The sequence below is a fragment of the Hippocampus bargibanti genome, linkage group LG18, assembly GCF_051943395.1.
Source record: "Hippocampus bargibanti isolate YZ-2025 linkage group LG18, ASM5194339v1, whole genome shotgun sequence".
NCBI classification, from domain to species: Eukaryota; Metazoa; Chordata; class Actinopteri; order Syngnathiformes; family Syngnathidae; genus Hippocampus; species Hippocampus bargibanti.
Genome location: NC_142751.1, coordinates 7,431,870 through 7,446,683, shown reverse-complemented (window position 1 = coordinate 7,446,683; position 14,814 = coordinate 7,431,870). Strand labels below are relative to the sequence as shown.

The 14,814-nt window shown below is 42.5% G+C and overlaps 1 protein-coding gene across 4 annotated transcripts in view; it reads right to left on the bottom strand.

Annotated features, from left to right (window-relative positions):
• Positions 1–14,814, bottom strand: part of rgs3a (regulator of G protein signaling 3a) — a 93,748-nt gene that overhangs the window by 29,061 nt on the left and 49,873 nt on the right. For all 4 annotated transcript variants that reach the window (XM_089020987.1, XM_089020986.1, XM_089020989.1 and 1 more), the window contains one exon: positions 52–1,014. In XM_089020987.1, coding sequence (XP_088877113.1) covers positions 52–1,014 — 963 coding nt within the window. The remainder of the gene's footprint in view (positions 1–51; positions 1,015–14,814) is intronic.

Sequence of the window (14,814 nt, the reverse complement as noted above, 5' to 3'; positions counted from 1 at the left end):
TTCTGAAAAATGATTGAGTTGCGAGCTACAGCAAAAACAGGTTGAGCTTACCTTCCTCCCAGAGAAGAGCATGCACAGCTGATGCATGGAGCCTCCATTCTTGGTCAACTCCTTCTTGAGGGTCTTGGGCGAAGGTAGCGTCCAACCACCCTTGTGGCGCCCGCCGCCCGTCTCCAAGCAGTTGATGGCATTGTCAGAAGTGAAGCAGGGTGTGCGAGGGTCCTGCAACAAGCTGCCCTCGCTATGGGTGCGCCGGCGCAGTGAGTTCTGGACGCTAAGGCCCCCAACACCGTGCTTCTCGCAGGTGGCGCCCTCCACCATGGAGCGCCGCTTGCTATCGCTACGCTGCAGGTAAGCGTCATCGCTGTCGTCATCTTCTGAGTCGTCTTCGTCGTCATTGTCGTCTTCCTCCTCCTCCTCTTCTTCATCATATTCTTCTTCATCCGTGTTGGGCGAGGAGAGGGCGTCAGCACTGAAGGAGCGGTCGAGGCGCAGCTCCGGGATGACGAATGAGGATGAGGAGGACGAAGGTGGGGCGTTTGTGTCGGCCGGCTCCGAAACATTGTCCTCATCCATGTTTGACACCAGCAGGTGGAGGTGAATTTCCTCTTCCTGCCGCTCCTCCAACTCCTCCAACTCGCTCTTCCCGATTGCACCGTCCTCTTCCTCATACTCTTCCTCTTTCCTACTGCCCTCTCTCCAGATCTCCATCTCATGTCCGTCCATGCTCTTCCAGTCCTCTCCCTCGGTGGAAGGCGGAGGCGTGGGGGGTACCCTGTGGCGCTCCTCGGACCCGCCCAGACTGCCAAGGGGCAGATAGACTTCATTTAATGGACTGAGAGGTTCAGAAGGGTGTGGACTGCTCAGTGTGAAGGGTTCGGAGGGGCTGGACGGATACAGGCTGCTCTCTTCCCCCTCAGAAGTGCGAGGGGGCAGGTTGAGGCACACTTCCCCTCGATCCCCGCCGACTCCGCCCAGCTCACAAGAGGGGGCGTCCACCTTTGGTTCCAACATCTGCATAGACAGAAAAGATCAGATCGCTTACACATCAGAAATCACAAAGTGCGTTTGTTTTGTGATGTCTCTGCTGCAAAGAAGAACAGAGGCATTAACAACATTCACCTGACTAGAAATTTCGAGGGAATGTCTGTCGGTCTGTGCCTGATGACAATACAATACAATACAATACAATACAATCCATATTGATTTATGTCGTGGTATTACAACAGCTGAAGCTGTAACAAAGAGCTTAACATGGACAGCTATCATATACAGGAACTAAAGCAGTCACAAAGAAAGTAGAAAGCACCAGGAAGTCAAACCAAGATTAAGTCGGAATCAAGTCGGAGTCTAATGCCAAAGAGTAAGTAACTTTTGAGATAGGTTTTCAAGATGGGCAGCGGCAGGTCATTCCAGAGAGTGGGAGCAGCAACGAAAAAGGCTTGATCCTCTCTGAGCCTCCATTTTGTTCTTGGTACATCTCATAATGTCTGGTCAGCAGACCTGAGGCGTTGGGAAGGGGTTGATGAGCTCGGAGAGTTAAAGAAAAGCGAGGCCATTTAAACATTTGAAGACAAATAATAAGATCTTGAAAATAACTCTAAAATGTATAGGGAGCCATGGTTTCCTTTTCTTTTAAGAGTATCCCTTCACTGCAGTGAAGGGATGCCTGAATAGGAGTTATGTGCTCCCTCTTACGACGACCAGTCAAGAGGCAAGCAGCAGTATTCTGGATCAGCTGGAGACGCTTCATGGACGATTGGCTCACTCCAAAGTAAAGTGAATGCACTTCTTCAAAGATGGACTCCAGTCTTTGCTAGCGGACGGACGACTTAGGGTAAAAACTAACTGAGTGAGGGCGGACAGAAGCTGCTGGTGAATGATGTAAGGTTGCTGAATGTACAAGAATCTGCGATACAAGCGCAATTCTGGTGCTTGCTGCTTACATAACACGAATGAAAATACAGTAAAGTCTCGTTATATCAATATCGGTTATATCGATAGTACCGCTTATTACGATACTATTTTCATTTTCCTTGCACATTTCTAGTCTTTTTATGTATAATTAGTACCGTTTAGTACGATACCCGGTTATGACGATAATCCGGTTATTACGGTGCTCCTTTTCATCCCCCGCCGGCCATTTTTGTTGTTTATATCGATATATCCGTCGCGCCATTGGTCAACTTGGTCACGTGTCTTGTTACGTGAGCCGCCATCGGTCGCGCCATTGGTCGACTTGGTCACATGAGCCGCCATCGGTCGCGCTATTGGTCGACTTGGCCGTGTGACTTTGTCACGTGACACGCCATCGGTCGCGCCATTGGTCAACTTGGTCACGTGTCTTGGTTACGTGTCACGCCATCAGTCGCGCCATTGGTCGACTTGGTCAGGTGACTTGGTTACGTGCCCAGCACCCGTGTAGCAGAGCCATTTTCATTTTCAGACGCTAGCTCGTGTGTCGCAGACGAGATTGAAGTGTTTGTGTTAAAAGGTAAAAATGGGAAGCAGAAGAAGATTGATGACTTTTTTAAATTGTATACATAATACAGTAAGATGTAAGCGTTGCAGTTTCCCTGTTGTGTTATGTACATGCCCACTGTACTGTATATGAATGCAATCGTTTTTTGCAACAATGTTTCTTGTTTTGTCTGCTGACGCGCGATGATTTTGAAAATTATTAACATTCCATACTGTGTATTAAAGGACAGCCGATGTCACTTTTTATTCAAATGCAAATAAAAATGACTTCACGCCAAGACGTCTTGCATTGCTTGTGAATCCAAACAATGGCTTCAGATTCGGATAATATGCTTTCTTGTTACACATCCAGTTATGAATATGTTTCAAATACACTGTAGTTCTGAAGATTAAAGCATACATGTTTACAATCATTAAAGAATTATATGTGCCATTTTGAGGCAACTTTGGGGGAACATCTCCCAAAAAAAAAGGGAGCTAATGGCCAGCTCCGTTTCTTATATGGCGCTTGGCTGCCCTCTTTTGGCGGCTTTTGTTTAATGCAGTTCGGCGCAGGATCGGATATATCGATAGTCCCGGTTATATCGATATTTTTTCGGACTCCCTTGAATATCGATATAACGAGACTTTACTGTACCATACAAGAGACACATTGATTGTTGCTACTCGCCACTGATACTCCTGATTGTTAATTGAATATTGGAGCTCGCCTTTTGCATTTTCGTTTTGATTGTATAGCTGGCCCATTAGTTTAGGTCTCTCAAAATATTTGAGGCACATATGCCGGCCACATGAAATTACCACATTTGGATGTAAGTCCCCTCACATTAAAGCTGATAGAATGCATTTCAAGTGCACGTGTAACTTCATGGTGGTGCCAAAAAGTATGTTGCTATCTCATTATTTAAGGACCTGACTGTAATTGTACCGTATTTTCTGGTGTATAAGGCACACCCAAACGCCTTGATTGTCTTCAAAAGATGACCCAGCGCCTTATACACAGGTGCGCCTTATAAGTGAAGTCAATTGAGCCATAACAGGTCTCGCAACTACTGTCACCAGCCACCGACTCCATTTCCCCCTGTAGAAGAAGTAGTGCGTAACCCCAGCCTCTACGGTAGTGCCTTATAATGTGGTGTGCCTTTTATGTGGAAAATCAGAATCAGAATCAGAATCATCTTTATTGCCAAGTATGTAGAACACACAAGGAATTTGTTTCCGGTAGAACACGCTGCACTAGTAAATATTTGTAAATATTTTTAACTCATTCAATGCCAGACAATGTGCAAAAATGTGTCCACTCCAGTACCAGGGTTTTTCACTCAAATTCCAGGAACAACAGAATTTTGAGTTTTAAGACTACAGAAACATTCAATACAGCATTAGAAACCTTATACAGTGAGACCTCAACTTACGAACTTAATTGGTTCCCAGACAGAGTGTCAAAGGTGAAAAGTGTGCATCTAAAAAAAAAAATCCCATAGGAAACCATTAAAATGGGAATAATCCGTTCCCGGGTTTCCATAAAATATACTTTTCAACTAAATAAGCCTTAAAACTACACACAACATACATTATTCTATGTATAATAAATGTGCTATTGTATTGTAATAAAAGAAATACACTGCATTGTATCATAAAGTCACTTTATTTACATTTGTGATGGTCATTTATGGATTGATGGAATGGCGTTGGAGGTCGAAGGTCAAAGGGAATTGCTGTTTGGAAAGAGAGGTGCATTACATGACGAATGTAATTAAAGAAATAAACTGTGCTGTAAAATAAAGTTTTATTTACCTTTTTGATGGTCGTTGATGGCTTATGGAAGGAGAGTCACCTTTCATAAGGACTGTTTGTAACTTAAACCTCTGGTGCTGTTCGGTCGTGTGCTTCCGCCGAAGATCACTCCGCCCGCCGTGGTGGGTGTGTATCATGAAAATAGTGCTTATTATAAGGTTTAATTTTCATAAATTTGACGTTTGTAAGACAAAAAGTTGAGGTCTCATTGTACTCTCTTCTTTCATGATAAAAAAAAAAGAGTTAATTTTTAAGACTGGTGTTATCTGAGCTTGAAATGGGGGCAGCTCTACAAAATATAATACAATCCATACATATTGATTTATATAGCGCTTTAACAACAGCTGAAGCAGTAACAAAGTGCTAACATGGACATAAGACAAATGCTGGCCCCTCGTGGAAAAGAAAAACATTCCAAGAGGTCTGACCAGCGCTTTCTCGGACCCCCGCAAGAAAAAAAACAACAGCCGAAAAAATTCGGTAATGTCGCTCCACGTCACACTTTTCATTTCCCAAATAAATTCGGGAATGGCAGGCAATGAGTTAAACATGTCATTCATTGCAGGTGCGCCGTATAGTCCGGTGCGTGTGATACACTGGTAAAAATGGTACATAAATACAAACTACGACCAGAATAATGACGATTCGAGTTGTATTTAAAAAACATGTAGGGAAACAAACTCAGTTTCAACGAAACATTATTAAAGTCTCTTAAAAAGCAGAGTTCATAAAAGACAAGGCACAAAGTTATGTCAGTAATAAATAGTGTAAAGTGAGACACCAGCTATCTTTTCTTCCTCTGAATGGCCCGAGCGGAGCTGTAAATCAACACAACCTCAGACAACACAACACACCCTGCAACACATATGGACAATATGCACAATCCATCTTTCCGTCCACAGAAGCTCTAACCTCTTCCAGCCCACAAACTGCGAGACTAATAAAGGCAAATCCAATCAAATTCAAAACTGTTAAGGTTGCATCTTTAAGAGGTCCAACAATAGTCTTTGCCTACATTTTGAAACACTTTTCCAATAAAGCTGAATTTTTAATGTACAACACTTGTGAAAACACAAACATACACACACGTGCGCACACAGACATACAAAAACTGCTGATGCAACGACACCATATGGTGTCTCTACGTCGACTCGTTATCGTTCCAGGAAATGAGATGGCAAACAAGGCTTTCCCTCCCTCTCTTTTTTAATGTTAATGACATTATTGTTCACTTACTCATAAAGGGCATGGCAACGGGACAAAAGCAGCGGAAGATGAGCGCAACACCGAAGAGCTCTTCAAATGTTATGCGTGACTATTAAAGTATGAAAAGTCGATGTGTTGTGAAATCAGGCAAAGCTTCCATGGACTCCAAGTTCAAACCTTATACGAAGGGATTTAAGAAACTGCATCAAAAGTGACTTCACTTTTAGTCAGTGTCCAGGGGGCGCAACTGAAACGCCTACAAAACCAGCATAACTTTAAAGGCACTAAAATACATTACAAAAAAAAACCATAAATATGTAATGGGTGGCGTGGGTTGAGAATGGTTGCTTGTTAATAAAAAATGCAGGAATAAGAATTCTTACACTGCAATGAAATTCCCACTGATCTGCCTTGTTTTCAAAATGTGTGTGAGTGTCACACTGCTACACAAGAATCATGCTAATTTACTGAAATATTCTCGTCACAGTGTTTGAATGACAAGATCAACTAGGGTGGGAGATGATCCAGAGACACTTTCAAGCGATGCAGTGTGGAATGCTATCATACCGTACCACAACACAGAAATCTCCCATTTGTACCACAACCCAACTATAATGTCAAGGCTCAAAAGGTAAGCAGAGCTGCATTACTTAAATGCAGAAAGATGCTGAATGGAGAAAAACAATGAAGTTACAGTATGTAACTGCTCAGCAGATGTGACACTACTGGAACATCCTTAAAGTTGCTACTACTATATATAGGAATAAATCATCATAGATACTTCACACATTTCAACGTTTGCAGTCTTTGATTGTAACATAAATGCACACATTTAAAAAGTCAACTGAGACAAATTATGAAAAAAATTGTGGCCGCAAGCCCCATCAGCGTCCATTAAGATACACCCAGTTATTATTTACTGGACTCATAAGTGGATGTATGAATGAAGAAGTTGTGCACTGGGTCGAGAGAATCAATTCTGTCTTCTCAGAACCTCATGATGGGTGCTCATTGTGCCGCTCGGGCTGATCCTTGATGAGTCGACGCAGTCACAAGATGTTAGGCTCTAATTGCAAATAAGGGTGTCCTCTCATGACACTGCACAGACTGCTCAAAGCGGCTCAAATGACTTTTGCGTGAGCACGCAAACGCGCACACGCATACACGCACACACACACACGCACACACACACTTATATATACTGTATATATAATAAAGAATATTACTAATTAGATTCTGTGAAAAAAGGCAGATACAAGTGATTTTATTGCATTTAATGTTTGTTTCTTGTTCAAAAGTTTTAAGCTGTCCTTGAATGGTTATTACTATGCAAGAGAGCCATTCGCATCGAGAAGGAAAAAAAAAATCAGCACGTGGTTGGCCATTAGAAACACTGATGAAAAATTGTGTGGCCTTGAATGATGCTCGTTTTGAGGATTTACCCTCAGAAAACGAGCAGGCAAGCATATTAACCGCGGCTTGTAGTTATTATTTCTGTACGAAACTATAAAAACAAATCTTCTTCTTCTTTTCCTTTCGGCTTTTCTCTTCAAGGGGTCGCTACAGCGAATCAGTAACCTCCATCTTCAGAGGTATGATACGCATGTTTGTTTTGGCCAAGCTTTTACGTCGGATGCCCTTCCTGACACAACCCTCCGTATTTATCCGGGCTTGGGACCGGCACAAGAAGACTTATGTCCCTTTGTGGCTACAGAACAAGCAACTCGCTACGTAAAAGGCTACCAAACACAAAATGGTCATTAGCACAACAACAATCAAAAAAAGCTAAACTATACTCACCATTTGATGACAATGCTATTATTATTATTATTATTATTATTATTATCATCATCATCATCATCATCATCATCATCATTATGATTATGACTATGATTATGATTATTATGATTATTATTATACTTGAGGTCAACAATTGATGTGCAAAGACAAATTGCTGGTTTGACAATTTGCTATTTTTAGCCCTCATCGCCAATTGGCCTTGATTTTTTTCAATGGTCATCATGCCGACTAGCGTTTGAATTTATAAGATCAACTAAAACAGCCAATTTATACTGCATATCAAATACCCAAGTAAGCATTTGAGGTTAATACAAGGTAAAAACACAGATTTTAAAAAGATGAGGCACCTGCATACATACAGGCACCTTCATACATACATTTTGATATTTCACATTATCCAGTATGTTCATATCCTAATATAACACTTGACCCCACCTTTTACAGTGCAAATTTATGGCTTTTGGCTCATCTCTATTTTTACGTTTAATCTTTTTAGTGTATTGACCTCAGAAGTTTACATTAGCTCTTTATTTATTCTGCCACACCGCTTCTCCCCCGTTCTCTCAAATGTTTGCACAGCTCTGCGGTCAGCGCTCAGGCTCGTTTAACGCATGCTGATGTAAATCAATTAGATTCGCTGCCGCGTCCTGCCAGCAGAGCACATAAATAATACAACAGCCGATCGCCACGATCATGCCCTAAAATGTTCACTTGTTCGCACACCAGTGGCCATGATTTAGGGAATTCAAAAAAGGCAAACGTTCCATTCTACTCACTGGGCTTTGTTAAAACGATTACCACAATGTACTGTATCCCCACCTCCACGTACGCATTTTGAGCATGGTCGAGCACCCAAAAAAAAAAGGGTGACGCAAGATGGTGATCTTTCAATCATGTGACGCTCCTCACTGACCTTCACCTTTGGTCATGTCTTTAACAGAGAAGCTACGACTGTTGACGATATGCCAGGAGACACAATGGAGCCACCCGTCAGAAACACTTGGACCATCTCACACACTGAACACGCGACAGAGCAATGCAAACTCATGCAAAGGCTCCCATCTTTAAAAAGAAATTTCACATTTGGTATATTTGTGGTTATTCTGGACTGGAACCGGCCCGGTCTTAAAATGCATTTAATGTATCCAATTTGTATGATATTTATTGCATTGTACTGGAGGACAATGGATAGTGACTTTTGTCCATCAAAACCGACTTGCACAGTGGAAAAGAGCTGGTTGTACACATACTTGCTCCATGCTCAATGCCTGACTTGCTTATCGAATCAAAAATCTTACAGCAGCCATGTTGATTTGTGAGTGGACTTCAGCCGGAGTAGCTGGATAAAATGGCGCTAATGATGGCTCGTGCAACAGTTTGGTCAATTTAGGACTGAAGATGGAGTCAAAGCCAATGGAATCTGTGACATATACTCAGCGGAACATTGATCAACTTATCTGCGGCATCCAGTCCAGTTCCTGTTGTGACTGCATGGTGGTTTCAGGTCATTAAGCACTGAAACGCTAACTATTATACAGCCACCATCCTATGGAGCAGCAGACTTGTGGAAATTTTTGGGGACTAAAGAGCATTGATGTCACTCCTATCTTTCAAATGGTGATTTTAATTTTGTTTTCCTTCCAAGTCAGACCAATAAAAAAAATGATTTTCAACATTTGAATAAATGAAAGTGTGGGAGCCCCCACAGATTATGAGGGAGGGGGGGCTGTCCTTTTACAGGTTTTGTCATTTATGGTGTACTCAAGATGACAGGTCCATGAGACAGATATAAAATGTAGAGGGGGTTCACTTTTATGTTGATGGACGATTAAAAGGATCAAGGTCTACCTACAAATTCAAACACTGGAGGTAATGAGCAGCTGCTGCGACTTTGGAAACTGATCTGGAAACGCAGGTCAGGCTGAGGCCATGAGGAAATGACGACATTCATCACAGGTCCCGGAAGCAGCGTTACTCTTTCAAGGAGCACAATGGCCTTTGGAAATAACCGCTTGATTTGCACTTCATTGTTATGAATATGATCATGGGTGATGTCATGTGTATCCTGGTAACATTTTTGGGGTATCAAGCAATGCTTGCCCCCTGTCCCCAGTTCCACACATTGACATGAAATTTGGTGGAGAGGACCAAAATTTCACAGAAAGTCGGACGCATTGGTTTGAAGTGAATACCAGAGCTGGTAGTTTGATGACAGTTGCTTACATTTGATGTTGCTATTGTGATTTTATCCATCAATTATTCAAAACATTTATATTTATTGATATTTTTAAACAATGGTGAGCGTTGCCTGATTAGTGAATATTGTAAATATGCAATCATAATTTGTTGCGACCCTAATGAGGAATAAGCGGTATGGAAAATGAGATGAGATGAGAGAGAATTTGTTAGTGATTGTATGAAAGTCAAATAATGCATCAGTAGCAATGATAGAAATGAGGGGCCAAACACACACACACACACACACACACACACACACACACACACACACACACACACACACACACACACACACACACACACACACACACACACACACACACACACGTCACTTGTGTGACCTCTGTGCAAGTTACCATGACAATGAGAGACCCATCCCAAGGGAGCAGCTGTCCTCTAACGTGTCGCCTCCAAATGTTACACTTCCCTCTCTGAACTCTGTCATGCCATTTCTTTCCCCTCAATTTCATCGGGAAGCATCTCTCAGTGTTGCCTTTAATTTCCTGCAGTTGTAACTGGGTAAAGCACAATATTAAGGCACATCAGCGTTGGCCCTACTGCTTTGACTTTAGTTATAGCAATATTAATGCTTCACCCTAGCCACATGCCAAATCTCTGCACAGTCTCAATCAATCTGACTCAACTCAATTAGCAAAGCGGTTAGAAATAGGCGGCTGCCAAACTTGTGTTCTTCTTTCACTTCCTCTCGCAGCCATTGCGGTTGCCTGCATGTGGTCCGTCCCACCTAGAGTGCCCTTTGAACCTCCACAATTCCCAGCTGAATTCGCATGACAACAAGTTTGTTGTCAGGATATTTAGATTGGATTCCCGGGTTGAATGTGGCATTAGAATACCGTGGTCCCCTGCTATTCGTAGAGGATATCAGAATCAGAATAAGAATAAGAAAACCTTTATTCGCCCCACAATGGGGACATTTGCAGTCCACAGCAGCAATTTGAAAGGGGATGGGGTAGGCGGTGAGAGGATAGAAAACACGATATTCTAAGCATAGCAAAATAAAAATGTCAACCGACCGATCCCTGACACAAATGGTGACCATCTGTAATTGACACTCCATCAACGGTAAATCATTGCCTATGCAGGATGCACCAAAATGCTACGAATCATTAGTCTACTCTAAATAAAGAACTTCAGCTCCCATTAACAAAGTTACTTTGCATAAAAATCTCTCAAGATGTGACAAAGGAATGCTTTTGTCAAGATGAAGCAGTTCAACATCAACATAGTTCCTTGGCACTAAGATGCCTCAAGATGTGGCAAAGGACTACTTTTGTCAAAAAAAACAATGAGTATCAGTGAGCATCAGCTTCTTAAAGCTCTCACTCCTCGAGGATGATGTAGAAAATTAAAAACAGACTCCTGAATCACCAGAAATATCAATCACATGCCCACTTCTCAGTACAACTGACTCCCAGACAGACCCTTGAAACGGGTATACAATAAAATAATTCGAATAGATGCATGTGTGGGGATTGGAGTGAGATATATCTCTATAATGTTGCAAAATACAGTAAAGTCTCGTTATATCGATATCGGATATATCGATAGTCCCGGTTTTATCGATACTATTTCTATGTACGCACGGAGAAAATTACATGCAAACAGGGTCGGATATATCGATAGTCCCGGTTATATCGATATTTTTTTGGACTCCCTTGAATATCGATATAACGAGACTTTACTGTATAACATGGCTGTAAAGTGTCCTTGAGAGTTTTGAAAGGTGCTTAGAAATGAAATGTATTCTTATTATTATTAAGACATAGCATGGAACTGAATGGCTCCCAAAGTGCACATTCCGTTATCACAAGCCCTTTTTTCATTTTCATGCAACATGTTCTTATATAAATAGACCACTGGGTATGCTGACGCGGCTTGTATGGTGCACATCAACAACAATCTGCACTCTGGCGATTTGAGAGCAATTATCGCTGTATGTAAGAGCGATAACGTACTGCAGAGGGGCCGTATAGCTGATCTTGAGAGCAGATCCATCTCGGTATGGACTTACGATATGCGCGGCGATGCACCGGGCTCTTTTGCCCCCTTTGATTTTGATGGACGATCGATGACGGCAATCCCCGTCATTGATATATCTCTGGCGCCCATTTGGATCATGCTTAGAGGACAGGATATGAACGGCAATGGAAGCATGGTGGAAGAGAACGAGTTGTGACGATGTTGAAGAATCAATGAAAACAAGGAGGTGCTACCATTATTGAACACTGGCTTCATGGTTCAAGGGAGATGGATATCATACACATATGTTATCCAGACCTTTGCCACTCAATCATGGTAAACGCTTATGGGGGCGGGCAGAGAAAAATGAACGAATGGTGATGGGCGGGTAGTCTAAAGTTGTAAAATCATTCTTCATTGGCTCTGTAAGAATGTCATTGACGTTACTTGCTGCGTGATGGACGCGTCAGGAAAAGAAAGAAAGAGCTGAATGTACGCTAAATGTGTGACTGTGTGTGCATGCTTTCAAAAGAAGTCAGCTTTTGACTGCACTGCATTGATTTCCAGTGAGACATCAAACACAGGCTGGTCTTCTAAAGCCTCTTGTTCTCTCTTTTCATGACCACCATAATGTGGATGAGGTTTTACAGAGTACAAAGTTGGCATTAATATACAGTATGAACTGAAAATATCGAGTCGGCACCGCTCGATTCTTAACGGCTCAAGTGCCATCAAACATGGATTACTTCCATAAAAATGAAAGCACTCAGGCTTACAATAAAGCAACACATGTATTTTATATCTGTCTATCCATTATCTGAACTATTTTATCCTCACAAGTTTTGCGGGTTTGCTGGAGCCTGCACCACTGCGGGGGACACCTTGAACTGGTTGCCTGCCAATCTCCGGGCACAGAAAGACAAACAACCATTCATACTCACAATCACACCCAAGGATAATTTACAGTGTTCAATCAACCTAGCTGCATATTTTGGGATTGGGAAAAAACACTGCAGTACCCCAAGAAAAGCAACGCAAGCACAGGGACAGGCATGCAAACTCAACAGAGCAGAGGAGAGCCCAGAATCGAACCCAAGACCTCTACCATGTGAGTTTGACACACTAGGCACTCAAAGCCAACCCCCCAAAAAGTCACCCATTTCTGATGGCAGCCATTTTGCCACTTGCTGTTGATTGAAATTGATCTCGCAGTGGCTCAAGGCTCAAGTAATATCAACTAAACTCAGAAAACAGGTGAACCATGATTTTAATCAGAGTAGCATGTTTGGACTGGTGGGGGCTGCGTAGCACATATGATTGTCAAGAAAATGTTTGACTCTACTTTTCCTTTGACTCTTCTGTTCAGACTGTTCCAAAATGCAAACAAAATCTAACAGTAGAAGAAAACACAAGATAATGGCCTGGCATTTTGGTTGGAAATTACAGTGAAGGTGCAAACTGTTTACCTTGACATTTTTATTGAACGAGTTGTGAGACACATTATAAAAATCAATCCACACAACCGGTTGCCATGTTTGGCAACAGCGCAAGCTTCAGTCGCCTCCCGTTCAAATCTTGGTGCTGGGCTAGAAAATTGTAACACATTTAAATTCACTATGCCAGCATGTGGCACATAGAAGAAAATCACCCTTGGATGCGAAAAAAGGCATCCATAGACAGTAAAGCCAAATCAAGAAGAAACCTCTTGAGAAACAGGGATTACCAAAAGGCTCTGAAGAGCTATGTAGTTTCATGATTAGCATGTAACAAACAGCTCATTGTCCAAATGAGTTAGGCAAAGTGAATAAATCATACTGCCGGTGAATCCGTGTCTGTGTTAATGTGCGTCTTTCATCGATCAAGGACAAGTGGAAAACAAGGGATATGAAGGGGAGGACACATCTTCAATGCAAACATCGCATGCTAAGCTTATTTTTACAGACAATTAATTGTCTATCCACAGGATGCACCACAAACACCCCCACCCTCCCCTCGCGTGTGAGCCATCTTTCCTTAAATACGAGAATACTCCCCATAATTCCCCTGGTGAGGATACCAGAAAGGCAATTACACCAAAGTGTGCTTCCGCTCCGTCTGGCCCCTCCACTCCTTCTATTTGCTTTGTAGCTCTCTTGTGTCTCTATCACCCTGTAACACTTCTTTGAGTGTCTCTCTTCAACATCTTGGTTGTCTTGGCAGTGCCGGACGGACTATTCCAGTGTGACTTGCAGCCTGAGCTGGGACATCAACAGCTCTGAGGGTGAACACATCTTGTTTATCCCCAAATCAGGAGGAAATATTTATGTTATGCTAACAAAAAAAGGAAAGTTGATCACCAGAGGAGCACATGATACATGCCATAAATGGTTGTCATAGAAGATTTCCAATGAGAAATATGCCTTTATTGATTTTCCCTATCTTTCCTGCACATCTGTCCAGCAAACCACTCCTTACCCAGCGGGGGCAAAACAAAAAATCTTCCTTCTCGCTCAGACAAGAAAAAGTCATTTAATGAACGCGTTACCCTTCCTACCTGGTGAGAAGAAGTCATCCCAAGTTTTGCTGTCTGCTAAAAAATCATGAAAAGCGCTCCGCACGTCCCCATTCAAGTGGCCTACTTCCTTTTCTGTCAAAGTGAACGTTGGCAGAGGCTCGGCGATAGCTGTGTGCGATTGTGTCAGTGTGAGCTCGGCGGACAAGAGAACAGAAGTGGAGAGGATGGAGAGAAAAGGATGGGGGTGTGGGGGGCAAGAATTAGAGGGAGGAGAGAGCGAGTGCCCGCAAGGCAAAGAAGGTGGACTCCCGAGTCTTGGAAACAAGAAGAGACAGTGGAGCACAGAGAGGAACGGGCATGTAGTTTTTTAAATGTATTTATTTATTTCACTTTTTGAGGGGGTTGGATGTCAACTGGTCTGTAATGGACTTAGCGGATGCATCGCTCAGCACATGTTACGTCCATGGGAGGTATCTCAACACTGCTTATTCGCCATACATAAACATGCATTACTATTTACCACCATTATCTATCTTAACTCCTGCTCTCTTCTGACTCCGACCTACTCTTCATCCTCATGCTTATTCAACCTTACGGCTGCCTTCGACACCATCAACCACTCCATTCTACTCTTTCACCTGCAATCCCAAAATATCACCAATAAAGTCCTAAACTGGCTTCGCTTATATCTCAAAGAAAGGAAACAATTCATACACATCAACAACTGCTCTTCCTACACGGCCCACTGCCCCCAAGTGTCCACCAAGGTTCTGTGTCAGGTCCTCTTGTCTTAATTCTCTACCTTCTTCCCCTCGGAC